Source organism: Mustela nivalis (genome assembly GCF_964662115.1).
Source record: "Mustela nivalis genome assembly, chromosome: 16".
NCBI classification, from domain to species: Eukaryota; Metazoa; Chordata; class Mammalia; order Carnivora; family Mustelidae; genus Mustela; species Mustela nivalis.
The window spans coordinates 37,118,998-37,146,437 of NC_139035.1; the positions used below are offsets into that span (position 1 = coordinate 37,118,998).

General features: G+C 49.1%; 2 protein-coding genes across 3 annotated transcripts; one reads left to right on the top strand and one right to left on the bottom strand.

Annotated features, from left to right (window-relative positions):
• On the top strand, nucleotides 1-18,256 carry FCMR (Fc mu receptor). 2 transcript variants are annotated; one of them, XM_082701919.1, is made up of 9 exons: nucleotides 7-1,196; nucleotides 2,443-2,544; nucleotides 9,013-9,348; nucleotides 10,048-10,179; nucleotides 11,196-11,418; nucleotides 13,307-13,437; nucleotides 13,805-13,960; nucleotides 14,246-14,304; nucleotides 16,575-18,256. In XM_082701919.1, the coding sequence occupies exons 2-9, from the start codon at nucleotides 2,526-2,528 to the stop codon at nucleotides 16,749-16,751; spliced, it is 1,233 nt and encodes a 410-aa protein (XP_082558045.1). In that variant the 5' UTR covers nucleotides 7-1,196; nucleotides 2,443-2,525; the 3' UTR covers nucleotides 16,752-18,256. The 2 variants fall into 2 exon arrangements, with proteins under 2 accessions (XP_082558044.1, XP_082558045.1); XM_082701918.1 differs by lacking the exon at nucleotides 2,443-2,544 and having other exon boundaries at nucleotides 1-1,196.
• Nucleotides 18,199-27,440, bottom strand: IL24 (interleukin 24). Its single transcript, XM_082701923.1, has 7 exons — nucleotides 27,374-27,440; nucleotides 23,385-23,592; nucleotides 21,836-22,037; nucleotides 21,059-21,121; nucleotides 20,041-20,199; nucleotides 19,508-19,582; nucleotides 18,199-18,635 (listed from the first exon to the last, which is right to left on the bottom strand). Exons 3-7 carry the CDS (start codon nucleotides 22,004-22,006, stop codon nucleotides 18,552-18,554), a joined length of 552 nt encoding a protein of 183 aa, XP_082558049.1. The 5' UTR covers nucleotides 22,007-22,037; nucleotides 23,385-23,592; nucleotides 27,374-27,440; the 3' UTR covers nucleotides 18,199-18,551.

Here is a 27,440-nt window from a genome sequence, read left to right on the forward strand (position 1 = left end):
GACAAATAGGGGGTGTGGGTCCAGGGAAGAGCAGTGTGCACAGGACCACTGAGAAGCCTTTCCAGAAAAGAGGTGGGAAGCCTCAGTCCTCCATGGGCTCTAGAAGCTGTAGCACCTGGAAGTGGGAATGTTGGGAAGCCACCTAAAATGTCACCACCAGGAATGAAGCCCTGGGGATACCCTCTTAAGGATCAGTCCCATGCATCTCCACAACAAAAGATTCTTCAACCACCCCTATGACCATGGCTCCTGCTGGGCCTTGTGAAAGCCCTGTGATATACACAGGGCAGGGACCATCCCTATTTATCAATGAGAAAACTGAGGCCAGATGCTAGTAAGCACCAAGCCAGGACCAGAAACCACATCTTCTGACTGGAATCCAAGGCTCTGTCTGTGACACCTTGTGACCAAGGGCCTCAACATTTTATTCTTCTCCATCAGTCACTGGGCCTCCCCCGATGGTCTGTTGGGTGCTTGAAGGACAGCTCTGCTAGGCTGTGTGACTTTCGGTACTGTCACATCATCTCCTGGCAGTCCCACCTTCATTTTCTAGATAAAGAGATCAAGGCTTAGAGAAAGGGAGTGAATTCCTCAAAACCCATGGTTAGGAGTCCCACATAGTAGGTGCTCAAAATTATTTCTCATATAAGTTCAAGGTCTACAACCAGAATCCTCTGACTTCAGGCCGAAGCTTCTATCCATATGGTCTTCTGCAGGTGGAGAAAATTGGTGATAAGTCTCTTTTGTCCCAAAGGCAGGGATAAAGCAAGTGACTGTGGTTCCGAAGTTAACGAACAGACATAAAGCGTGAGGACCTCCAAGAGAAAGTCCCCAAGGCAAAGAAATAGCATACCTGAACATTTCTAGTAGCATTCAGGAGCTGCCTCAAAGCTCTTTGAACCCTGGTGACCCATTCGCCCTCAACATAACATGTTTTCTTAATTCTTAACTTCCGCTGTGGTTTGCTGGTATTTTCTTTTTTAGTCTAAGACTAGTTAGCAAACAAGACAAGTTGTCATTTCCTCATTTTCAAGCCTTGCTCCTCGTGGGGCCCGAAATCTCTTTCAAGCTCCAGATTGTAAAGGTTTCCTGGGTGAGCAGTGGGTCTCTGTTCTGGTCTTCAGGGGCTCTTGGATGGGACCTTGCTCTGGAAGGAGCCATGGACCTCTGGCTTTGGTCACTTTGCTTCCTGCCAGGTAAGTGCCATGGGAAAACACCTCGCATATCTTAGGAGGTTCAAATTGGCCACAGGTAGGGGAGTTGTGGGCCATCTCGAGCTCTGCTATTCCTGGATGGGTTTAGTTGCAGACCAGTACCTAGGGCAGAATAAGGATGGAGACCATGTGAGGGCCTCTTGGGAGGCCCTCCCCACTCTCTGCTAGTGCTCCTCTCTCCACTCCAGACACAACTCTTGTGGGGCTCAGGTGTTGACTCATGAGAGCTGAAGGTGTCACCCCTCCTAGACACATTAGCCTGATAATGGGGGATTTTAAAGCAAGTGCCTTCAAATTCCTTTCTTCCTATCTCTACATTCTCTTTCTTTGGGTCTCTTTCACTGCTCATTTTCAACTTCAACTTTAAATGAAGCCTCCCTGATCCATTTAGTAACCCTAGTCCATTGTCCAAGTTCCATGTATTAATTTACAGCTACCTTCTAGGAACCCCCACTTCAATATCCCACGAAGATCTGAAATGCAACATGCCTAATACCTTACTTCAAGTTCCTCATTGGTCTCCAACAAACCGACCACTCTATCCATCTTAACTATCTCTGATATCAGCTACAGAATGCAGAATGGTTTTTTTGCCACCTCTTCCCATTTATCCCGACGCAGACTTTGACTCAGTCAATGGCCAATTCATGTAGTTTCTGGATTAGTATTACCAGAAGGAGCATCAGTGGCAGTCTCTATAAAAAGGTAACAGAGGGAATGGGAAGGAGGAGAACACACAGTCATCCCGTAACTGTCTTTCCCACTTCTTTCAACCTGGCTCGCCCACAGTACCAGATTCCTCTTCCTAATTCTTGACTCTAATTATAGGAGTGCCCTTCCCAGCAACCTTCAATGGTTCCCACCTCCTACAAACTCATCCCTTGTACTCCCCTTTTACTCTCTGAGCTTACCACAATCCCCTGAACTTTCTAACCTCCAGCCAAAGAGGAGTCCTCCTTGAACATGTGCTAGACATTCTTGCCACCATGTTCTTCCTCATGCCATTCCTTCTGCTGGGAACACCCCTCCTCTCAGCTTCAAAGTCTACCTCATCCTCCACTTCCTTTTAATAACACTTTTCAGAACCCATTTTCTGAATCTCCATAACTGACCTCATTCTGTTTTATATTGTGACTTGGCATATATTCACTTCATTTTGTTGATGAAACAGTAGATTCCTGGAGGGTCAACATTATTTTCTTATTCATATTTTCTTCCTTCCTGATAGCTTGAATATGGAAGAAAGTCAAATATTTGTTGAGTTGAAGATTAAAAACCCCTAAAAATCTAAGGAAATGCAACTTTAATGAAATGTCAGACTCTGTACGTGGTAAGCAAAATGTCAGACTCTGTGGGAGATAGTAGGACTTAGGTGAACCAGTTGATGGTTAACTAAACTTAGGCCTGAGAGGAGAGAGGGGTTGGATGGAAGTAGATGATCTCTAACAGTGAAGGGTACTTAAATTGTACCACTGCAGTCTGCCCCAAGCAATACCACCTTTCTAGCTGGGCCAGAGTGATCCCTGCTCTGGGTCCAGAACATCTTTCTTTTGTGCCCTTCCCCAAAGGGTGAGGAGTTCACAGACCCAAGGAGATTGTCCACCTCAAGCCCCATTCATGTCCCCTCTTCTAAACCTCAAGCTTCCTGTCCAAATGACTCTGGGCCCACTTTTAATGACTGTGTGAGCCTCTATCCTGGATCTTCGATCCTAGTATTCTAATTTTATAGAAGAGTCACCACAGGTGGCCATTCGGAATGAGATGGGTGGAACTAATACAGATAAGCTGGGTTATCCATCATGTCCATACCAGGACCTTTGTGGTGTGAACAGGAGCCAGGCATGAGAAAAGAAGGGAGATGGGACAGAGGTTAGGAATGTGGGGAACATTATTCCCAAACAGAAGTGGTTTAGAATGGACATCTAAGGAGCATGTAAATTTGCCAAGATGAGGTATAGAACACACTTTTTTCAACAGTTCATTAGCTTTATTTATAACTCTAAAATACTTAGACATTATTTGCACTTCTGTCCCAGGTTGTATAAATGTTGGGGTGGTCCTGGTTCCCAGGAACCAGGTCTAGGTCCCAAGCCATAGGCCATCGTGCCTGGAGCCCTAAATGTATTTCTGTAATAAAGCAAGGCAGTATTACATGTTGGAGGCATTCAAATCTTTTTTTACCTTGACCCCAAAAATAATAATACATACACTTGATGTTGTGGCTGGGACCATGCTTGTGCACACACACACACGCACACGCACGCACACACACACACACACACACCCTTAAATTTATTCTTGATTTTTTAATATAGTATGGGAATGAGTTTTGAACTTCTGCTGCTGGATAGATGCTGGTGTATCTTCTGAAACAGGAAGAGCTTAGAAGAAATAGGTTTTGAAAGAGAAATCAAGAATTATTTTTGTTGTTGTTGTTTGTTTTGCCATTGTAAGTTTGAAATACATCTCAGATATTCGAGTAGTTCCAAGGAGATATCAGAAAGGTGAGTCTAGGGAAGACAAGCCTGGAGATCAAGGTTCTGGAGAAATCTACAGAGAGCTGGCATTATAAGCCATGGGCCTAAATGAGCTTGTGGGGTGGGGGGAGTAAGGGAAGACCAAGTAAAGAACCGGCCCAAGTTCCAGGCCCTGGGGGAACCCAACCCTGAGAGGTGGATAGAGATGGAGAAGAATGTAGGGAAATTGGAAAGGAGCAGTCATTCAGAACATGGTTTCAGGGAAGCCACAAGACATAAGTGTTTCAAAGTAGAAGGGATCAGTTCCCTCAAATGCTGCCAAGAGGCAAGTAAAACAAAAACAAAAACCAAATGTAAGGAAAACTTGGGGAAAAAGGAAATTTGGGTAAAAAAGGAAGCTTTTGCTGAACTTGACCAGCAGTTCTAGTGGAATCTTGGAGACAAACTCTGACAGGTGTGGGTGGAAGAGGAAGTAGGAGGCGTGGAGATGGAGTCCGTGAGTGTGACGACTCGTCTGAGGAAGAGAACAGAAGAGGGCTAGCAAACAAGTGAACGGAGGGTTTTTTCAGCACAGACATTATCAGAGCAGGTGTGGAAGCCACGGCAGTGAGGGCGGAGAGGAGACCAACGGTAGCGGGAGGAGAGAGGGACAGCGGCCCCGGACAAGTTCTAAAGAAAGTGAGCAGGACAGACTCAGGACTGGCTCGTGGGAGGAGAGAGAGCACTCCACTCCTCGTGACAGGACAAAGAGCAGACCGCCGGCCTGGACACACATGTTGGGTATGCAGGGACGGGAAACTGTCAGACATTTCTCATTCTTTTTTAAAAATTCACACCCCATCTGACAAACATAAAAATCTCAGGCCAGCTTCCTTCTTCCAGACGTAATTCTGCTGTGACTTGAGTTGACAGGGTTCTCATCACCTGCAAAACCGTGGCTACAGAACCCGAAGTCTACCTCCAGAGCACCACCCCAGCCAAGGCCCTGTGGGCATTCACTGTGTTTCTCATCATGGAAATAATGTGTTTTTCCCCATACTCCAAATACACACACACACACACTTATATCCAATTATATGTTGAGAGGGACTTTTCAAAGCACGTATATCCCTGTCCCCTACCATCACCATGAAAACCAAGTCACCAACTTAGAGATCAATGCCGCTGACTGAGGAGTCTCTCTAAAATACCAATATTTTGCAGGGTGGGTCCTTAGGCACCTCTTCCACCCCTCCCATTAGTCCCCAGAATCTGTACTTGGAAATAGAGCTATATAGTTTGGAATCGCAAAATTCAAGGGCACCTAGGATGCTTATTTTAAAATGCAGGTGCACAGACCCCGCTGTAGATAAACGTAACCACCGCGCTGAAGGGGGGGATCAGGTCGTCTGTAGCCCTAGTAAGTTTCTCCAACACGAATCTGATGCACATGGAGCATAAGTTCTATTTTTTAAAAAAATATTTTATCTCTTTATTAGAAAGAGAGAAAAAGAATAAGCAGGGGATGGGTAGGGGCAGAGGGAGAAGCAGACTCCCGGCTAAGCAGGCAGCCCGACGTAGGACCCCATCCCAGGACCCTGCGATCATGACCCAAGCCAAAGGCAGATGCTTAACCAACTGAGCCATCCAGGCGCCCCTTTGCATAAGTTCAAAGCCAGGAAGTTCTATCTGTCTTTTCTCTCTTTGGGAAATCTGCTTTACTAAGCCTTGGGTGTGGGCTAGAAGCTCCTATGAACTCCACAGAGATCTGGGGTCTGGCCATTTCACATGTCACTGACTCGTGCTTCCTTGGGACCAGAGATCATTGTAGCCAGCAGCTTTTCCTGTGTTTCATCCATTCGGAGTTCACACAGTAAGGATGCCTTAGTCTGTTCTGGCCGATTCAATAAAATACCATAGACCGTGCGACTTTAACAACAGATATTTATTTCTCGCAGTCCTGGAAACTAGAAGCCCAAGATCAAGGTGCCGGCAAATATTGTCCTTGGTGACGGTCGTCTCCCTGGCTTACAGACCGCCCCCAAATCCTTGGACATCCACATGGCCTCTTCTGGTGTCCTTGGAGGGAATGAGAACACTAATCCCATTATGAGGGCTTCACTAACCTGGTCTAACTCTGATTACTTCCCAAAGGCCCCACCTCCTAGGACCGTCACATTGAAGGTTAGGGCTTCAAACCGTGAATTCTAAAGGGACATAAGCATGAAGCCCCTAACCAAGGATCTGGGTAAGCCAAGGCTTTACCCGAAGCTCATCCCTGAGCAGAGGGAGGCCACTGGAAGTGTCTGCGTAGGTGGAGGTCCCTCCTGGTCTGTCTTGCCCCTGCCCACCCTACAGCATCTTGCTCTTAGGAAAGCAGCATTCTCTCCTTTCTGGTTGGGTTGGTCCAAAAATACATGTTCACCCGCAGGTGCTGAACCTCACACACAGGTGCAGGCTGTCTGATCACACAGGGTAATTCCCCCACCCCTTGACTGGGTCTTTGTCTTTTGAATGGGTCACCCTTCCATCGCCATGTTCCAGTCATGAGGCTGCCTCACACACCTTCGTTTCCGGCAGGCTGGAAGCAGGGTTGGATTACTTGTGTGAGGGCCACGGCCGATATCACGTGTCTGGCTGGCCCCTGTGCTTCACCCTGCCCCGTGGGCACCAGCTATGACGCTCTCAGACTTGAACAGGCTCCTGTCAATAGTCCCCGCCCAGCACCTCGCCCCCACTCACACTCCCATGCTGGTTTCAACCTCTTCACAGTTATCCACGCCCTCCCGTCTCTCCAGAACGTCCTCCTCGGCTCTCTCTCCGCCCACCCGGAAACCTCAAGCCCTGCTTCTTTCCTTGACTTCCCTTCTTGCCTTTCCTCGCCTTACTAAACTCATCGGAGCTATTCTTAATGGGGTCGGCGGATGAATTTCCAGAAATTCGTCCACTCCTCTCTGCCCCCACGAACACGCCATGTTCTCTCTGCGACCCTCGCTGCTTTGGGGGCCGCACTCACTGCCTGGAAGAGTCTCTCCTCCTCCACGCAAGACCCCTGCCCCCCCACCCCGCACCTTCCTATTCCTACTCCTATTCCCTCTTCCCAGAAATATGTGGACATTCATCGGCTGGTAATTAATCATACTTGGACTTAGCCTCCTCTCCAGCTGACCCAACAGCATGGGGCCTGCCTTCTCTCACCCAGAGCATAAGCGCTTTGATTTCAGGGACTCGTGAGCCATGATGTATCCCTCCCTGCGTCACCCCCTCCCTGCACGCACAAGGCGCATACGCCTGGGCACATATGCACGCACACTGACACACTCCCTTGTGCTCTGCCCGTGTTCCCTGCTTCAGGGAAGGTGCTCATCCCTCTCTCGGCCATCCTTCATGCCCAGTCTTCCAGGTCACCATGGAGACATCACTTCTTCTTCTTTTTTTTTTTTTTTTTTTTTTTTTTAGGAATAAAAACATTTTATCTTGTGTATTCAGAATCACACACAAATTACCTTTACAGTTCAATTGACTATGTAGAAGTCATTCGGGTTTTATATTTTCAGTTAAATTCTGAACTGAGATTACAATATTATATAAAAAAAAAAAAGAAAAGGATTATTACATTAATTCAGTACTTTTTAGCATACCAAATTGAAATACATAAGTTCAAACTTCAGATTTATGTGAACAGTCTTCAAATACAATACAGACATTTCTTAAGGTTACCATCTCATTCACATGTGAAATTTACAACTCTGAGCTGTTAGACATAGAACAACTCTCCTATGAATATGGCAGAGCTGACATGCCATGAAGCCCAAAGCTGTATAGACAAGCCAAGGACTCAAAGTCGTACCATCTTCTAAAAGGTCTGCCATGTCTGGACCACAAAACACAACATGTAAAGAAGGCTGGGAATAATTCCTCCTCTTTATTACGGTTAAAAAAAGTTCCATGTAGCTTGTAACTTTGCATAAAACCCCATATTATACCTTGGTAAAGTCCAAGGGTAATTATAGATGACAATGGATTAGGGTCTTAAATTTAATTATTAGAACCCATGAAATTCAAATGGGCATCAATCAAATAAAAAAATATTAAGCACCTACTGGTTTAGATTGAAATTTATTAGAGACTCATGATCAATTACTTTCCACCTTGAAATCAAGGTATAAAAACCAGCTATTAAGTGCATTCCAAAGTTCTCCTTGTGATTTCAGACTTTAGTAGGAGTTTGTTTTGTTTTAGTTATGCTTAGTTTCTTGTTTCCCATTTGTTCAGCTTAGTAATTTTAATTCTTTTCATACTAAAATTTTGTGACTGGGGGAAGGGAGTTAGTGTTACTGACCTGACGGTTGTCGCCAGGAGTTTGCGTTGTTCACTGCTAGTGTATTAGTAATCCCAGATCTCAGAATCACAATAGTAATAAAATAAACAACAGGGGTCATTTTTTCCTAACTTACTCTATGTTCACATGTGGAATTTCTGTCTCCCAAGAGGAAATGTGACTTCACTTTGGTGCCAATGGACAGAAAATTCTACCTGTGGAGACATCACTTCTTCCAGAATCCCTCCCTCATGCTACACCAGCCCTCTGCATGCCCTCACTGCTTTCTTCCTCACAGGGCACGCTGCGTATTTCCGGCGTGGGCTTTACCCCGCTGTGCTGGTGCTATAGTGACTGGCCTTTTGTATTGCCCACCAAAGGAGTCACTCTGTGCATGGAGGGAGGCCAGCAGCCTTCCTGCCACATGAAAGGCATTCAGTAAATGTTCTGGTTTTGTTTTGTTTTGTTTTTTAATGATTTAACAAATGAAACTGAGGGTGAACAGTTCTTTTGGCTGAGTGGATCTGAGCAAAACAGAATTGTCAGGAAACCTCCTGCAGCAAAATCGCACTGTGCCTCCCAGCTCCACACGAAGTCACTGCAGCACTACGGGCTGTGTAGGGTCGCCGTGGGAGAGCCTCTCTCCTGGGAGTAGGGCAGTACTTTGACTATATTCTTAGGGGGTTGGTGTCTGGGAACTTATGGGTTTGGGTTTGAATGAGGTTGAAGGTTATGTTAAGGCTTAGGCTGGGAGAGATCTGCCTGGAAGCCAGGCTTGGGTCAAACGGACCAGGGCATAGAGCCAGGCTGAGGACATACATAGGGTTAGGGATGAGGCCAGGGCTAGAGATCAGAAGAGGGCTGGGGCTAAGGACCAGCTGAGGCTTGGGCTGATGATGAGATGTGGCTGGAGCGAGGGATGAGTGCGAGGCTGGGCAGGGGCCTGGTTTGGAAATAGGGATGGGGTTGGAGTTGTGGTTGGGAACGGGGCTTCCTCTACATTAACTCTCTCTCCCTGCAGTGGCTGGGGCTCTGAAGATCCTCCCAGAAGTAAAGATGGAGGGAGTGCTGGGTGGATCCATTACCATCGAGTGCCCGCTTCCCCAGATGCATCTAAGGCTCTATCTGTGCCGGGAAATGGCCAAGACTAGAGGCTGTGCCACCGTGGTGTCCAGCAAGAACTTTGTCAAGGAAGAATACAAGGAACGAGTCACCCTGAAGCCTTGTCCAGATAAGAACCTGTTCCTCGTAGAGGTGACAGAGCTGACCAAGAGTGATAGTGGGGTCTATGCCTGTGGGACAGGCATGAACACAGACCAAGGCAAGACCCAGCTAGTCACCCTGACTGTCTTCAGTGGTAGGTGTCCCAGGCTCAGTGCACCCAGCAAATGTCTTCACATGTGATGGCTGAGACAGCCACCGGTCCCCCAGACTCTCCTGCTATTGCCATCTTAGCCAATCCAAAGATACTGGTTGAAACCTCACAGTCCCCCCAATTTCTGGTCCAAACCATATGAAAGGAACAAGACCAGCACTCTTCTTACAACACTTACTGTGCTGTACTGTATCCATCCCACCCAAGGCCTAAGAGGAGTGGGGATTTAAGATTGAGGAGAGGCTCTGAGATAGGAAGAAGTTAGAAGGACATAATTGTCCTACACAGTTGCCCCATAAGAAATATCAGGGACAACTATTAAGGAAAGACAGTCATTTTTCAAGCCACATTTGTAAGCCAAACTTGGTACTTTATAATCGGATCCTTTCCATATGTCTTCTGAATCCCACGTTCTTCCATTCCTCCACTGATTTCCTAATCAAATGCAGCCTCGAATCCCAGTGGTGGTTAGTGCAAAAGTTGGCTGAGTGAAGGCGAAAGAGAATTTCTTTTGGGGAAGTCTCTAGTCCGCTTCTTTTTGTGCTCTTCTTGGTGGAGTCTGCCGTCCTCCGCTTGCTGCCATCCACCCTGGCTCGGTCAGCTTCAACTCCTACTGACATCCCTTCCCCAGGTCTCAGTCTGGTCTTAGAGCCCACAGGTGTGTTCCGCTTGCCTCCATAGAGTATGAGCCATTCTGGGAAGAGGAGCCGATGCCTGAGCCCCCACCTTGGCTTCACAGATTTCCACACATGCCAGTGCCCCCTTGGCTCCAGATGCCTGCACGTGACAATTCTTTTGAATTTGTACCTAAAGGTCAGTTCATCAAAGCTAAGGTGGGAGAGGAGGTGGGAGAGATGATGTGGCATTGTGACAGTGGAGGAGGGGGGATGCGTTCAGTTCATCGAATGGTTGGCAGAGTACAGCTGAGTCTCAGATGTGTATTTCCCTGTCTTGGGAGAGGGTACCTCCCTAAGATCAGCATCCTATGTCCGTGGAGCCCAACCTAAAGCCTTGTCCACTTGGCACTAATTGCAGGACTTACACATCACCACCAGGTGGCACCACAAGTAATGAAGTCTGTGCTCCATTCACAAAATCTTCGTTCTTTTATGAATGACTTACAGAAGCCAAGACTGGGCAGAACTTTTCCAGCCAGAGGTCCTGATGCCTCTTGTTCCCCAAAGGGCCATCTACATTTGCTGGAATACAGTGATTTTAACGATTCCATTTTGCAATAAAAGACTGATAATTATACTAATTATACTATAATTATATACTGATGACTATACTAATGATATCTTACATTCCTATATCCTTTTCCTGTTTTAAATGCATTTTGACATGCAATATTTCCACCACATCTTCACATATATCTTGTGAGGTAGATACATTAATTGAACAATTGATACCCTGGAGGACTTTGCTAGAGAGATAATATAATTGAGTGTACCACATACCCAAGGTTGTGACTGATAGGTGTAGGATGGAGAACAGGCAAGCACACAAATACAGCATAGGGTAGAGTGGGGATGGAACTACAAACAGGATTTTCCCCATGCTCAGAGGAGAGCAAGCTCTTCTGCCTGGGAACTCCAAGAAGTCTTCCTGGAGGAAATGGCATTTGAAGCAAATACATTTAGAAAAATATATAGAATAGCAAATATACTAGGTGTAGAGGATATGCTAAGAAGGCATTTTAGCCATGAAGACTTCAAGTACAGAGTCTAAGTAAAGAGAAGGAGTGTGTTCAGGAAAGAGAGGGTGACCTAATCCTGCTGGAGACTAGAGTGTGTATAGGGAAAATCACTTATTTCTGCTATCTCCTGCAGTTACCACACCAGCTGAAGGGACAGAGGCCCCTCCAGAAATCCACTCCTCCCCCACCACCCCAACCTCTCACTACCTTCGAGTTTCCAGAGCGTCTTCAGTAGCAGCTGCCAACCCACCAACCTTCCTGCCATCTACCAGAGCCTCAGAGACCTCAGCTCCGGAGGGGCTGCTTAAGCCCCAGACAGCCAGCTACAATTACCACACCAGGCTTCACAGGCACAGGTAAGAGGTCTCCACCACCCAGAATGGGCTAGAGGTCGGGCAACGTAGTCAAGAGGTAGGAGACCCACTGAACTCTTCTCACAACATCTGCCAACAGAGACCCTTCTTGTCTTTAGGCCCCTGTGGGCCATACTACCTATGAGTGTAGCACATTAGCTCATTAGTACAATGACAAGAATACACTTGGCAATGCCCCAGCAGGAGATCCTGTAGGAAGGAGACCCAAATCTTTAAGTTGCTCAGCATTCATTCAGATCTGCTTTGATGGGGAACTGAATAAGAAAAAAAAAACAAAAACTAATGATGAAACTATTAACTATTCAATTGATTTCATCTGTTTTCTTTTGCTTTTTCAGTGTGGCTAGGATATTTAAAATTACATGTGTAATTTTAACGTAGTATTTCTACTGGAGGGCACTGGTCTAAAGACTGGGGCACACCCAGGAAAGTGCTGCAATGGATCACTAGGGGTCAGCATCAGAGGCAGCCTCCAAAGAAAACCTGTAAGAATTGGAATTATTTTTGCCTAAGCAAAGACAAGCATGTTGGTGAGGAAAGGGACCTCCAGCATCATTTGTGTTTTATAGATGAGGAACTGAGGTCATCAGAACTACGTGGTTTTTTTTTTTTTTAAGATTTTATTTATTCATTTGACAGACAGAGATCAGGAGTAGGCAGAGAGGCAGGCAGAGAGGAGGAAGCAGGCTTCCTGCTGAGCAGAGAGCCCGATGTGGGGCTTGATCCCAGGACCCTGAGATCATGACCTGAGCCGAAGGCAGAGGCTTAACCCTCTGAGCCACCCAGGCGCCCAGCACTACGTGTTTTCAAATAGAACCAGGACTCCTGATTCCTAGTTCAGTAGACTCCACCAGCCGGCCAGTGGAGAACTCAAGTCAGTTCAACCAACATTTTCTTTCTTTATTTCCTTTTTTCCTTTTTTTTTTTTTTTAAGATTTATTTATTTGAGAGAGAGAGAGAAAGCACAAATGGAAGGGGAAGAGAGAGAGGGAGAGACAATCTCAAGCAGACTCTGTGCTCAACACTGAGCCATCTGGGGGCTCACTCTCACGACCCTGAGGTCATGACCTGAGCTGAAACCAAGAGTCAGAAGCTCAACTGACTGCGCCACCCAGGTGTCCCTCAACCAACATTTTCTCAGTTTCTACTATCTGCCAGGCATTGTGCTCTGTCCTGAAAAATGTAAGAAAGATGAAAACATGAAATATCCAGGTCTTCTCTTACTAACGTCAGTCTGATTGTAATAAGTGTTGTAATCCGTACAAACACAAGAACTGAGGACAGTGAGAAAAAAATAATTCTAGTTTTCCATGGTTGCAAGAGAAAATAGAACTGATGTACTCACCCTTTAAGGAAAGTAAAATTTCAATCTGTAAACAACATGGAGGGAAGACCTTTTAAGCAGAGGGCACCCCATGTGAGAAACATCTTTTCCACTGTTATAAGAAACTTAATTTGCTTAGTATTTGCACTAATCTTGTAAAGAATCCGAGATGCAAACAGTCAGAGGGGAACTGACATTTCCTGATTGCTGCTTGGACCAGGTGCTTTCCCTTCTTTATACCTACAATTTTGTTTCATCCTTGAACAGTTCCGTGAAATAGGCTTTACTCTACCCATTTCTCCGGAAATGAGGCTCAGCGAGGTTCGGAGACTGATTCAAGATCACACGGCCAGTAGAAAGCTGAACCTGAATTTATATCCGGGTTTCATGACTCCAATAGACAAGGCTCTTTGAGGGTGGGGTGGGGAGAAGGCTTTTTTTAAGAAAGGGGCCATTTCCCAAAAAGTTGGCTATTTGGGAATGCTGCCTTAAACCTCCCTCCCTCCCAGACCTCTTCCTTCCCTCTCCCTCTCCTTTCTTCCTCAGAGCCTTCCACCAGGACCCCTTGCCTGGGTTGGAAAGCCAAGGATTTCACATCCTGGTCCCCACCACCCTGGCCCTCATCCTGGCGGCACTGCTGGGGCTGTTGATGAAAAGGGTCATCCAAAGGAGAAAAGGTGAGCGGCTGGGGGCTCAGTTGGAACAAGGCGAGTTGTGAGAAAGGCCCATTCAGACTCCGCTGGAAGCCACCCCCACCCCCCCAGCTTCCCCAAGGGAAAACTCAGGAGCTTCAGATGGGCAACCTGGGGCACGAGAAACGTGGCAGGGGGTCTACGGTCTGGAAAGGGGGATGGGGACGTGGAGGGCGGCCTGGGGCCTTTGGTCTTTCGTGTTGGGCCAGGCTGTGGCTCATACATTCAGAGCATCTCCACGGCAGACCCGGCCAAGCGCCCCGGGGAGGGAGACAGCCCGTAGTTTCCTGGGACCCGAGTGAGGGGGACGGTGGCTCAGGGCCCCTGACACCTTTCTCCTCTTCCCGGGCAGCCCTCTCCAGGCGGGTCCGCCGAGCGGCCGTGAGGATGCGCGCCCTGGAAGCGTCCCAGCGGCCCCCGACGCAGCGGCCCCGCGCCTCGCAGCCTCCGCGCTCCCAGAACATCTACAGCGCGTGCCCGCGGCGCGCCAGGGCGGCGGACGCTGAGGGTGAGCCGGGGGCCGGGCGCCGCGGGGACAGACGGCCGGGCCGGGCGGGGGCCACGCGGAGCGAGACCCTTGAGCACCAAGCGGCCGCAGAAATTGCGCGGACGCCGAGGCTGCGCCCGAACCCCTTGCCTCCGGGAACGCCCGCACCTCCGCTCCGGCTCCGCCTCCCCAGGGCTTCCGGCGGGCCGGGGGCGGGGCCGGGGCGGGCCAGGGGCGGGGAAGAGGCGGGGCAGGGGCGGGCAGGGCCGCGGCCACGCCCTCACCTTCGTCTCCTGGTCTCCTTAGGTGAGGGGGAGGTACCTTTCCCAGGCCTCCGAGCGTCGGCGCCCCCTGCCGCTCCGCAGGTAAGCTCTGCCCCGCCCCTGCTTGGCATCTGCGGCCGGAAGCCGGCTCTAGACCTGGGCTTGGCCCTGCGGGGAGGCGGCTCCCGAAGCTGCGGGTTGGCCGGAGGGCACGGCTTTCCCAGCAGCTCCTGGGCCCCGAGTCTGGGAAGAAGTTGTGTCAGTTTCCTCCTTTGAGGGTGTCGGTGGACTGAGAGTCCAACGATCGTGGTAGACTCCGTTACCTGGCTTCTAGCCATGGGGTAAATTGGGGGTTAGTAGAGGCGAGGGATGGCAATTCTACACACGAAGGGCTTTCATGTGAAAGAGCTGCGATTTCCAGGAGGTCTTAGGGATTGGAATCTACCCAGTTTTACTTCAATATGAGGGAGAACTTTCTAGTAAACTCTTGTAGATGAGAGGAGGCACTTTGCCCATCACTAGAGGTACTAAGCCTGGCCTAGAGGATGACTTGGCGGACAGATGTCAAGACGTAGAGGATTCAAACCTTGGCTGAGGCGGAGTCCTCTGGAAATCTATGAATGGCCATAGAGAAGTCCTGTGTCTGTGGATAGCCATTGGCAGACGGGTAACAAGTATTTGAACTGTCCATTCATTTTTGTTTATCCAAATTAAGAAGAGAAACTATTTTATTCTCTGAAGTAGCCCAGAGTAATTAAAAACTACTACTACTATTGCCCCAGGAACCAGGAAAAAACTAAGCTTGGTGAATGTCCTAGTTTTAATTGGGGTGTTGACAAAGCTAATGCAACAGACCCTAAACCACAGGGCTCACGAGATGGAAGCCTGTTTTCCTCCCAAGTTAAGGCAGGGGACCAGGAAGAGGTGGCCAAAGCCACCAGGTCATCCAGGGACTCAAACAACTTCTGTCTTGTTGCTCGACTATCCTCTGGAGTCTCGTCTGGTCCACCATCAGTGCTCAGTCACAGCCTCATGTCTCCATTCCAGCCCCTTAGAGACAGCAAAAGGTGTTTCTTTAAGACCATGACCCTGAGGTTTCATGCATCCCATCCAGTCACATCCCATTGTCCATAGCCTAGTCATGCAGCCACACCTATCTTCAAGGGAGACTGAGACATGGACCCCCTAACTGGACAATTGTGTGCCTTGCTAAAAAGGTACAGTGATGCCCGGTAACCAGTAACAGCTCTGCCATAGTCACCTCCAGCTTCCTGACCTTGCCCTTACCCACCCCTGCTAGAGAAGGCTCGTAGTAGCATAGGTATGGCCCAGCAGCACCATCTACCATTACACCAGCCCTTTCCTCTTGAACTTCCCCGCTGCCACACACACCCTCACCCAAGCCTGTACTTTGCTCCCATCTTACACTTCCTCCCTGCTTGAAACTCTCATTCCCACTCTTAGGGATAAAACTCTTGACCAAACCAGTCCACCACAAGGTGTGTATGGTTAATGGCTCAATATTTTAGCTTTCATAGGGAGCGTCTTGATTTTTCAAGCAGAATAAATTAATCTTAGGTGAAGGACGGTGACAAGCAGTGGGAGATATATCTTTGAAACACATTGCAGCTCATTCTCTCTCTGCTGACGTTCACAAAGTAGTAGTTGCTTTCCATGACTGAGCACTTCCTGAGTGCCACCATGCTCATGGGCCCGAACTTGCAGTTCTCAGCACTTGTATTTCAATACGTGACTCTCCCTCCCGAAGCCTTGTTGGGTGGATGTTATAATAATTGTGCAGTGTTGGAATCAATGCACAGTGCTATCCTCCCCCAAGCTGACCCATCCTGAAAGCAGATGACCCTGAAGTTTCTTTCCGGGGAAGAGGAGTACCACTGTGCCCAAGCAGCCTACGGCCTTCCTCCTCTTCCCTACCCAGCCCCTTCCTGGAATGTACTGTTATGCCACATCACAGCCTCTCTTAGTCCTTACAGAGGTGCAAGGGATGACTCACCGTGCTTCTGAATAACTCCCTAAGAAGATGCATATTTATTCCACAAGTCACACTGTCTAACCCTAGAGGGGAAACTCCTCTGGCAGCTGAGTCTCCTTCAGACCCATGCTTAGCCAGGTGACTTGAGCCCAAACCCCATTTAAGGCATTTCCTGCCCACATTAGATTTAAGTGGTTTCCAGTTATCTGCGGTGAGACGCCACCCTGAAACTGCCCAAGGCAGAGCCACCTCTGTGTCTTTGCCTTCTAGAAATCGGCAACCATGCACATGCCCCCCATTGCCCACTGTGAAAATCTATCTGGAGAGATACTAAAATCACCCTACTCAGATCCAATGATGCTTGTATGCTGGTTCCCAGGTATCTGAAGCTCTCTGGCTCCATGCCCCGTCTCTGAAGACCAGCTGTGAATACATGAGCCTCTACTTCAAGCCTGCTGCCAAAGCGGAGGACATGGATGCTGATGATTATGTCAATATCCCCTGTCTGACTCACCTAGCCAGCTGTCCCCCTGGGCCCAGACCCTGGTGCCAATGAGTCCTGTCGAGCTGCTGGATTCCAATACTTGCTCTGTTTCCAGAGCCCTCATCACCTCCCATGCCAACCTTGAGTCTCATTCCTTTGTCTCCTGAGAATAGCTCAGTAACCTCTCCCAACTCTTCTCGCACCCCTCTGGAGCCCCCTGTGGTTTTCAAGTGCGCCCTGGGCACATGGAGCATTTGTCCCAGTACCAACTGCTTCCTCTCCAAGCCATGGGATTCAAAGAGTATCTTCAATCACAGGGTCTTCGCTGCCCTGGCTCTTGACTCATGGCATCTGGCTGGAGATAGGCATAGGTGTTGCTTCAGGAGACTTTCTCAGGCTTGGGTGTCACACCAGTAGAAGGCTCCTGGACCTTCTAGTGAGACCATGCCTCAGTCCTGTGAGTTGGTTGATATGATGAAAGGTTGTAAATTTTCAGAGCCTAGGCTTGTTAGTGTCAGTGCTCCTAAATCCTTTATACTGTCTCCCTCCCTTGATGTACATAAGTGCTGTGACCCCAGTGTCTCCCCTCTTTTAAAAATAAGATAGCTTGTGTTATCTCTTTATCTTCCTTCCATGGCTTAGCAATGATATTTGTGCACTTTGCGTTGGTCTGTTTTGGCCATCCCAAACCGTTAACATCTCTCTGCATTCAGAAATGCCACCTCATCTCTTTGCCAGGTAACTTCTGGCAAGGTAGGGAGGAAAGTGGTTTCTTGGAGGGCCTACCACTCCACAAAAGCACTTATGTCATGAAGGGAGAGATCGCCCACCTCCTGCATAGACCTTCTCTTGAGTTTTCCAGGCAAGGACATAGGCAGACTGAAGTCAACTACAAAGTTCATCCAGAGCTCGGGACTAGGGATCACCCCAGTCTTGCTGTTAGGAAAAAGACCTTTCCTGGAGGCATATCTCTGCCTTACCGGCACTTGCCCACACTTAGGAAGAAGAGGCTGTCAGAACTGGGTTTCCTGCTTCTTATTAGCAGGGAGTGGCATCAAAGATTGGACGGTCATGTGATGACACCATTAGCCGTGTCAGCTTGACGATGGCACCTCTCCAGCAGCAAGTAAGAATAAGTAGTATAAGAAAGGAGAGCCCCCGAGGAGAAGGGATGGGGAGAAGGGGGTGGGGAGAAGTGAAATGTTTAGTGAGCCTGCTTCATGCCTGGCCCTTCTTAGCCTGTATCTTGTATCTTCCATCATTTACATTCCAAACGGATGCCCCTCACCTCTTCCCTGCTGTGTTCCTGCAGATCTCATGGCAATATGGTTTCTATGTCCTGAAGTGCAACTTCAGCACTTCATTGTTCCTCAACCATTCAAAGACAGACAAAAAAATCCAGTTTATTAAGCATTTACTTAGCACTTATCCACTGCCCCCCGTGGTGTAAAGCATCATGGAGGATAAAAAAAGAAGCATGTGGCACAGTCCTTGCTGCCAACACAGAACTTACAGTCTGATGAATAAATACGGCATCGATTAAAACACTGATAGAAATTAAATAGAGTTGTAATAAATATAGAAATCTACTTTGTAGATTATTCACAGCATCCAAGAGAACCTTCCATGACTGTCTTTGGGGCCACTTCAAGAAAGAAGTCTTTGAGGATAAGCCTGGCCAAGAATGATATCCATCGTCAAAGGGGTGAAGTGTTCAGAGAACATCACTGGAAGGGATATGGCACATTCAAAATGACATGGAGAACAAGGAGGGTATCCTGGTGTTGGCATTCAGAATTGGTAGAATTTATCCATCCACTTCAAGAGGGTATCCTGGTGTTGGCATTCAGGAGGGTATCCTGGTGTTGGCATTCAGAACTGGTAGAATTTCTCCATCCAGGTCAAGAGAATGTCCACTTCTCCAAAGGCTTTGGTCTGGGCTGATTGGATGTCCAACTAAAGAGAAAAGAGAGTTGAGGGTCTACCGTATTAGCCACAGGATTAAGTTTCCTTGCCATCCTGTACTCCTGGAGCTCGCTGTGTCAGCTCTGGGATGGCCTCTGATGAGGGCACCCACCCATCACTTGTTCCTCCGCAAGGGTGTGGGAGGCAGTGAGGACCAAGGGACCAGTGAGTAGCAGTGGGCAAGGAGCAAGGGAAAGGCACCTGGAGCTCCTAATAACAAGAACTATGGAATCCTAGTGTGAGGTGGATTTTGCCACCTCCCGAGTTTACTATGCAGATGAAGAAACTGAGGTCCAGTTGCCCCCCTTCCTGTGTATAAGATTCCTCTTCACCATTTATTTTTATGCTGATTGCTCTGTTCCTCAAAAAAACTGATCAAAATCATTTATTTTTTGGAGGGGTCTGCAGATGAAATTTGGATTTTCTTTGTTGTCTTTATTTGGGAGATGGTAATATATTCTCCCTTTTTTTCTCACAAACTAGACCATTTGAGCATTATGGAAAATACTGCAGATATGTAGCATGTGGTTGGGGTTGGGGCACCCGCTTCAGCCTCCAGTTGCCCAGCTCAAGTGATCGTAAAACTTTCCCAGGGAAAAGTCCTTCATAAGAAAATCATCTCGTAGGGAAATAGAAATGCACTTCAATAGGAAAACTGGCACAAATATGGATCGTGTCGTTTGTGGAGCTTGTGCAAAGTAGATGATAATTGATGCAAATATCCCTGTGGGTGTGCAAAATTAGGTGGCTTTGGGGTATGCCTGGTGGGGTCACCTGCAGTGAGTTCTGCATGAGACACCCACGTGTGATGGTTCAGGCTAGTCTACTGGTGGATAGGCAGGTTCTCAAATCCTGGCCTTTACCTGTTTAAATGCTCTCTGGAACAGTAGAAACCGCCGGCGTGCACTCTCACTGATAGAAAACATGTCGTTTTCCTGCTGAATAATAGGGCGGTAAAATTATGCCAAGTGTTGGGTAGCAGCAGAAGCAAGCCCCCTCCCCCTCCTTCCTAGTGATGCCAGCGCAGTTCCCCAGACCAACTCTGAATCCCACATTCTCAAGATAGCCTTTGCCGAACTCCCACCATGGTGGGGACTGACTCCTTTCATTTTCACAGCAATCTGGTCACGTAGCATGATTATCTACATTTTATACATAAGGAAAATGAAGCTCAGAGACGTAGACTGCTATGTAAAGGGTTTTCCAGCTGGTTAGAAGCAGACCTGAACTTGAATCCAGAACTACTCATTTCCGAATCCAGAGCCTGTGCTCTCTCCCGTGACACCATCGAATCCCTGTCATGCAATAAAAGCCAGGACTGGATAAGGGAAGGGAGGATGTCTTCTCAAAATACGTCATTTCCCATGGGCCCTGGTCACAGCATTGTTCTACTCACACTGGGTTGCAGTTTTGAGGCGATGACAAAAAAGTTGTTGGCCAGAGTTGAGAATGACTTCCGGATCCTGGAGTCAGCTGCCTTACCCAGATAGCCTTTGAAAATGGTATTCAGGTAAAACTTCAGCAGGGCACGGATGAGGTAACAGCTCTCGACGTCCTGGGGAGGATCTGGGTTACTGCGGAGCCGAGCCTTCCCCCCACCATAGCCCTAGGTGAACAACCCATGTGCCACACGAGGCAAGATAAGCACACAGAGAAAGAGATCTTCTAGGAGAGGCTGACCAACATTAAATCTGAAGGGGCCTTCAGGGGCACGCAGAGCGGCGCCCTTGGTTGATGGGAGGAACCGCAGACCCAGAGAGGACAGACCCACAGCCAGTCAGTGGCAGACACAGACCGAGGTCCCAGAAGTCCTGATTCCCCATCTGTTTAATGTCCTTTCCTCTACACTACATGGCCTCTCTAATAGCTGTGTTTGTGTAGGGTTGGGTGCTGGACCGTAGAAAGCACCCGGCACTTGGTGGTTCAGAGTTGAGAGTCCAGGGAAAGAACTGGAAAGAGAAATGAAGAAAGAAAACTAACACCCTGGAACACAGGGATTGCACTCAAGCCCCCTTGAGCGCCAGAGGGAAGCTCAGTGCCTTGCGGGGACCAGGGCTCAGTACGTGCACTCGCTGACTGCCTAGCTGGGTGTGGGGATGACGGTAATGAGTGAGAAAGAAGGATGGGAACCAATGAGACCAAAGCACGTGTGCAATCCTGGTGGCTCTGGCTAAATGGAGAAAGATGCTTATGAGCCTCAATCCGTACCACCCTCATGTCCCCACACACACATACCCACGTAACCCAGACACGGGGGTGATGACTCAGACGTTTACTTCTCCAGCTCCCTGCCCAGCCCTGTCCTGTGTAGGCTCAGTCCAGGCAGAAGTGGTCTCTATCAGCCTCCCCTCGACCACCCATAGGAGACAAGCCACCAGACACAGAGGCATTGTCTTTCCCCAGTGTCTGATTACCGAAACGTTCTGCAGAATCTCCTTCCGTAGCAGCCGGACACTCGTGATGTTATCCTTAGCTTGCTTTGGGAATAGAAAGAGAAGATGCATCCAGGTTGAGGGACAACACAGAAACCAACCACGCAAATACATGCTGGTCCCCAGATCTATCCAGTCTGAGATCTCAAAGGCCAGAGAAGCCAAGGGAGGACCCAGGAAGGGCTGAGCTGAGGTAGGCCCCCAGGGGGTGAGGGGACAAGTTTCCAGCCACAGAAATCACTAAGCTTAACCCCCAGAGGCAGATGGAATCCCAGGAGTTCTCAGAGCCTTCGTGGGGGACCTGTTGTTTCCCTCGGTCAGAAGGAAATAAGCCTATTTGGTTTAAGAATGAGTAGGGGCAGGGTTTTACCCCCATTTTCTGTGGGGGTTGGCATGGAGTGGTGGTTGCACGTTTGAGCTGCCTCTTGCCCTTGGAACTTCCCCTCAAGCAGCCGTATCCTCCAACTCTGTTTATAGCCAAAGTGTCCCTGTGAGAAAGGCGCTTTAGAGCCAGTATGAGCACCGATCACCTTCAGCACCCGGAGAAATTCTCAGTCATGTTTCACAAGCGGCCCCTCCCAAAAAGAGCATCAACCACTCTTTTTACCATTAGCTAAAGCATGCTGTGATGCCTCTGATTTCAAAAACTTATTATACAGGAAAATAATCAGCGAGTTGCAAAGGGCTCCGTAATCACAAAATAGCCTGCTGCACTCACAGGAACCCCTGCAGCCGCGTCCAGAGCCACACCTCACTCACCACAATGTCCTTCACGGCCCAGAAGGCCTCCCAGAGTTCCTGGAGGACTACACCCTCCACTCGGCAGGGTCCGAACTGGAATTCTTGGCCCTGGACCCCTAGAACCTGGCTGCAGAGAAGCAGGGTCAGACTCAGGCCAAGGAGGGCAGTTGTCCGCCCTGGAAAGCCCATCTGCCGCGAAGGAGGGAGCAGGAGGAACCTGCTGGAAGAAAAGGAGGCGTCACAAGGTACGTCGCAAGGTAGGACTTCTGCCCCGGCCATAGCACACCCAGATCAGTGCTCCTTGGCTCTCCCTGGGCCACCTACGGGGACACATGGATGTGAAATCTGAGACCAGAGTAAGTTCCCAGTTTAGAATATGGCAAACGTGTGGCCTTGCTGGGGTGTGCTTGGGTGGGGCGCGGGTCTTTCTGCCCCTCCATCTCATACCGCTGGTCTCGCTGTCTCTCTGCCGTTCCCCACCATGCCCACCCACGTCCCCAGCACCCAACGCCTCCCTCCTTGCTCCATGACCGTTCTCTCCAGCCAGGAATTGTCCAGTCAGAATTGAACCAAGAAGAGTGAAGAAATGGGGGGCAGGAAGCTTATAGAGCCAAAGAACATGCGTAGAGCATTCTCCAAACTCGGGAGCATAGGGACCTTAACTAGGCATTCACATGACTGAGCTCTGCCCTGGATCCCCAGGCCCCCTCCGGCAGGTCTTTTCTCCTCCCCAGGAGAGGACCATCCCGATGCCTCATCACCAGGGAGCCAGGGGATTCGTCCTGGCCCACAGGGAGGGGCTCAGACAGCAGGTTAGGGTCACACACTCACTGGGCCACCTCAATTGACCGACTCACCCCTGACTCGAAGAGTTAAGTTTTCAGGTAACCGCACAAACGGGAGGAATCAGATTTCCAAGTGAATCACCTTGAAAACCTCCCACTGAAGCACCAGTGGGATGACTGTCTCGAAGAGGCCCCAAGCTAGGGGACGGCCACCCACTCTCTGTCTGTCACAGCCGCGTGCAGACAGTTTCCTCTCCCGGCTTTCCTTGCCCTTTTCTTCCTTCCTTCTTTCCTCTCTGCTTTCTCCCTCCCTTCCTTCCTTCCTTCCTTCCTTCCTTCCTTCCTTCCTTCCTTCCTTCCTTCCACAAACATTTAAGGACCTGTCTTACTCGGGGCACTGGTTTCACACCTGCAGCCCCTCGATTCCAGCCCGGACTGGGCAGGGAGGTGGGAAAAGACCTGCATCTGGAGTGGCTGACGACACGCGGGCCAGAGGGGCACAGGATGAGCGCCCAGTCAGATGAGCCTCTTTCCTGGAGCCCCGGTGTCTCCCTCGGAGCCTTCTCGTTCTGTTTCTTCCGATGCCACAGCCTTTGCAGCCTCTCTTGAAGATTCATTTTTGGGCCTCATGATCCTGCCCACCTTCCTTCCATTCAACCCAGACCCTTCTTGGTGTTAAAGCAGAGACCGCAGCTCCGCATCCGTCCCCCTGGCCCCGTTTCCCAACGAGGCAGCCGTCGGGTGCTTGGAAGCAAAGTACTCCCTCGACCCCCAGCACTCACCACAGTCCCGGAAGGGGTGCTTGAGGGCTGGCTGTTCAAGGGTGGCTGGGTCCTGTTGAGGGAGGGGCAAGTCGGACAGGCACCTTCCCCATTCACTGATCAAGGGTGTAGCCACAGGTGGAAGGTTCTTCTCCCAGCAGTGAAAGCCGTTTTCAAAGATAAAGATGTGCAGGCTCTCAAGGCTCTGTGGAGAACCTATATATGGGGGCTGGGGGAGGGGCGGAGGGAGGGGGGAGGTGGAGAAAGGGAAATTGGTCATGCTTTCCTAGAGAATTACTTCACTGCCTACTCACCCCTCACCTGAAGACAATGGGACGATGCTGAGGGAGGTGAGCTGAGGCCTGGAGCTGACTTCTGGCTGTGCCACCAGCTCTGTGACCAGGGACAAGTCTCCTGGCTACCCTGAGCCTCAGTTTCTGCATCTATAAAATTAAAACAAACCAACAGACTCCCCCACCCCACCACACAGGTGCAAGGAGCAAATGGGAAAATGACACAGGGTGCTTTGCAAACTGTACACATATGGGAATACATTATTGCTGTGCAGAGCAACCCGGTCTCCTTACTCCAAGATCATTCAATAATGGTGCTCTGTTAATGACGGGACAGTGGCCTGAAGGCTGAGGATCGCCCATGCGTACTTCTATGATGGTTCAGAGCCTGGAAGTTTAGAGTTTCCTCACATGCAGCCCCCGATGGCCCCGTCTCAAGTTCAAGAAGAAGAAGGCTCTGAGTGCATGGCCAGACCTGGAAAGCTGAGATATTCTGGTGTCCTGGTGGGCGGGCCTCAGCCTGCACTGCTTGGCCGGGGTTTGCCCATGGGACTCGGCATGTCAGGAGCCAAGGTGAAGACACCCAACCATATGTTTGGGTGTCAGACTTCGGTTGCCCTGTGGGTGAAGTGAAGGATAGACCTGAGCCATGCTCCTACAGCATGTTGCCCAGAACATGGTTCTGAGGGACAAGAGACTGCCTCGTCAGTAGATTCCAGAAGGCTGACGTGTGCCAGCCCCTCTAGGGAACATGTAATGCTCCTGAGAATAATGCAGACTGAGAAGTCTCAGGAGGACTGGGGGGCAGGGACATGTATTTGACTTTGTTTAATGCAGCCCATCCCATGAGTATTTGACCATGTCTCTGGGACACATTGTGGGAAACGCCAGACCCTGGATTAGGGACTGCCGAACTATGGACCAAGAATAAGCTGAGAATGGCTTACCCTGTGATCTAAGAATGGTTTTACATTTGTTAGTGACTAAAACAAACAAACAAACAAAAAATCAAAAAATACGAAGTACGTGAAATTCAAATTTCGGTGTTTACGAGTAAAGTTTTACTGGGACACAGCCACACCCCGTCTGTTACATATGGTCTATGGCTGCTTTTGTGCTCCAGTGATGGAGACTAGTAGTCATGGCTGAGACCATATGGCCCACAAAGCCCCAAATATTTACTCTCTGCCCTTTGCAGGGAGACTGCTGAGCCCTGCTCTGAATTACCTTCCTGGTAATTCATCTGGGACTGGGGATCATCTGGAATCAGGCAAGACACATGGGAGTAGAACGTGATGCGAGGCGTGGGATCATTTCCCCAGCTCAGTGGAGGACAAACAGGGGACCCTGAAAGGAACTGGCCCTTCCCAGTCTCTCTGGCGGGCAGACCCTTCTCAGTCTCTCTGGCACCAACACCCTTTCCCTTCATCACACATTCAGTGGTGTTTGTTTCCTTAAGCAGACGAAATACTTGCTGCCGTCCCCAGCCAGCAGCCTGGTCTGTATGAGGACCAAACTTGAATTCTTCCCTCCTTTCGCTTCTAGAGGACCTGCATCCAGTCTTTGGCAGGAGCTCACACCACACCCTTTCCTCCCCTGTGAGGATCCAGAGCATTACTAAAATCCCTAACCACTACGGGAAGAAGATGCCCAGAGGCATTCCTGAGATAAAAAAAAGAACACAAAGTACGAATGTAGCAGCAGCAGACAAGGGGGAGACAGGAGAGACAGACAGCTGAGGCAGGAAGCTGAGAGAGAAAGTGAGCCCCAGGGCGGCTGCAGTGCTAGACCACGGCCTACAGATGGGCAGGAGGGCAGGAGGGATGAGCTGTTAGCAGGGCAGGCTAGAACAGAGGCATGAGGTCATGGGTATAGCTCAGTAGATTCCAGAATCTCTACCTGAGGTCACAGGTAGCTCATTCTGTCGAAGGAAGGCGTGGCGTAAGAGGGATATTCCAGGCAAACATGTGCCTGAGCTTAACCTAGCACGATTACCTGGGAAGAGAGGGCCAAGAGAGAACTCAAGGACCTTGGCCCAAAGTCAACTGAGGTTGCCCCTTATGAGTATAAGATTTACACACAAGCAGGCTTGGGTTCAAAATGTGATTGAGTGGCCTATGAGCTGTCTGCGTCTCAGTTTTCTTAATTATAAAGTCAAGTCCTATAGGATCACAAGGACACAACAATGGAGAGCCTGTTCCTCCAAGTGTGGTCTGTGGACCAGCAGCAACAGCAATATCTGGGAGCTCATTAGAAATGCAGAGTCTCAAACCCTTCCCCCAAAACTACGCAACCAGAATGTGCATTTTAAGAAACGCCAAGGTGATTCTTAAGCATATGAAAATTTGCGAGGCACTACGTAAAACACACGAAGGACAACCCAGTGTCTTAACAAGTAAGCACTTCAAGTGAACTTGGAAGGACTAGAGCAGTGATTCCAGGGGCACAATTTTGTCCCCTAGGGACATTGGACAATGTCTGGAGATGTTTTGGGGCATCCTAACTGGGGAGTGTGGGAGATGGAGATGCTACAGACATGGAGTGGAATGGGCTAGGGCTGCGGCTGGACACTCTACAGTGCACAGGACAGCCCCTCACCACAAAGAATGATGCCAACAGTGCTGAGGCTAAGAAATCCTGGGCTAGAGGAAAGAAGTGGTTGTGAGGGAAAAAGCTGAAGTAGCACCAAAGATGGATAAGAAGGGGGCTATTGGGGTGCCTGGGTGGCTCAGTGGGTTAAGCCGCTGCCTTCGGCTCAGGTCATGATCTCAGGGTCCTGGGATCGAGCCCTGCATCAGGCTCTCTGCTCAGCAGGGAGCCTGCTTCCCTTCCTCTCTCTCTCTCTGCCTGCCTCTCTGCCTACTTGTGATCTCTCTCTGTCAAATAAATAAATTAAATCTTAAAAAAAAAAAAAAAGAGGGCCATTACTGGGGAGGGGGCTGTGGACAGATCACATGGTCAGGGAAGTGGACAAAGCAAGATGGTAACTTGGAAGGCAGAGCCCAAAGACTCCTGGGAGGGAGCAGATGGCACAGCCCACCCCACTAGCTCACCCCTGGGAAAGCTCTGAGTCTCTGACTTGGAAATGTTGGAGAAATTGGGGCTGGTCCTTTGGGCTATATGCCTATATTTTTAACCCAAACTCCATCCTAGACCAGACTGAGACCAGAGGCTCTTCTAATCTCTTTCATCCAGAATTTGGGGAATTTCCCTTACAAAAATATTGGGTGGGAGAAAATCTCTGAGAATAAGCTTTGATTTACAAGGCTACTTCCCCCCCCCCCAAATATTCTTAGATCTGGGGGGTTACTCAGTTAATCTCATACCATCTGCCCTCTGTATCTTTCTACAGAGTGTCAGTGTCATGTTTGAGAAGTAAATCCACTCCTACCCCACATCTACTTAAGTCTCCCTAAATCTATAGGGAGAGAAAGGGACTGAATCAGGATGGAGCAGGGTCCCATCTGCACTAAAGGTGAGGTGAAGCACTAAAGGGCTCACTCTTAGAGCTGAATAACCTGTCTTTCTGAGACATGGAAATGCTCTGCAGGAGAGAAGCAATAAGCCCATTAACGAGGATTTCCTGATAGCCAGAAGAGAAAAGAAAGTTACATCATCATATTTTCTTCCAATGAATTGACTTTAATCTTCACCCTAAGAATGATCATTATCTCCCTATTTGGCTAAGAGATTTAAGCGCTAATAGATGTGGGTTACCTGGGCATTTTGTCAGTCTTTTCCCTGTCTTAGCTGCTGTCATTTCAGGAGCAGAAATGAAATGTGC

Excerpts from the sequence above, each read along its gene's own strand:
- FCMR (XM_082701918.1), top strand. The coding sequence starts at position 1,160 with ATGGACCTCTGGCTTTGGTCACTTTGCTTCCTGCCAG. Across the intron at positions 1,197-9,012 it reads GTCACTTTGCTTCCTGCCAG|TGGCTGGGGCTCTGAAGATC; the intron begins GTAAGTGCCATG and ends CTCTCCCTGCAG. Across the intron at positions 10,180-11,195 it reads TTTTGAATTTGTACCTAAAG|TTACCACACCAGCTGAAGGG; the intron begins GTCAGTTCATCA and ends TATCTCCTGCAG.
- IL24 (XM_082701923.1), bottom strand. The coding sequence starts at position 22,006 with ATGGGCTTTCCAGGGCGGACAACTGCCCTCCTTGGCCTGAGTCTGACC. Across the intron at positions 20,200-21,058 it reads AGATTCTGCAGAACGTTTCG|GACGTCGAGAGCTGTTACCT; the intron begins GTAATCAGACAC and ends GATCCTCCCCAG. Across the intron at positions 18,636-19,507 it reads TCCAGAGAGCATTTAAACAG|TTGGACATCCAATCAGCCCA; the intron begins GTAAAGGCCAGG and ends TTTTCTCTTTAG.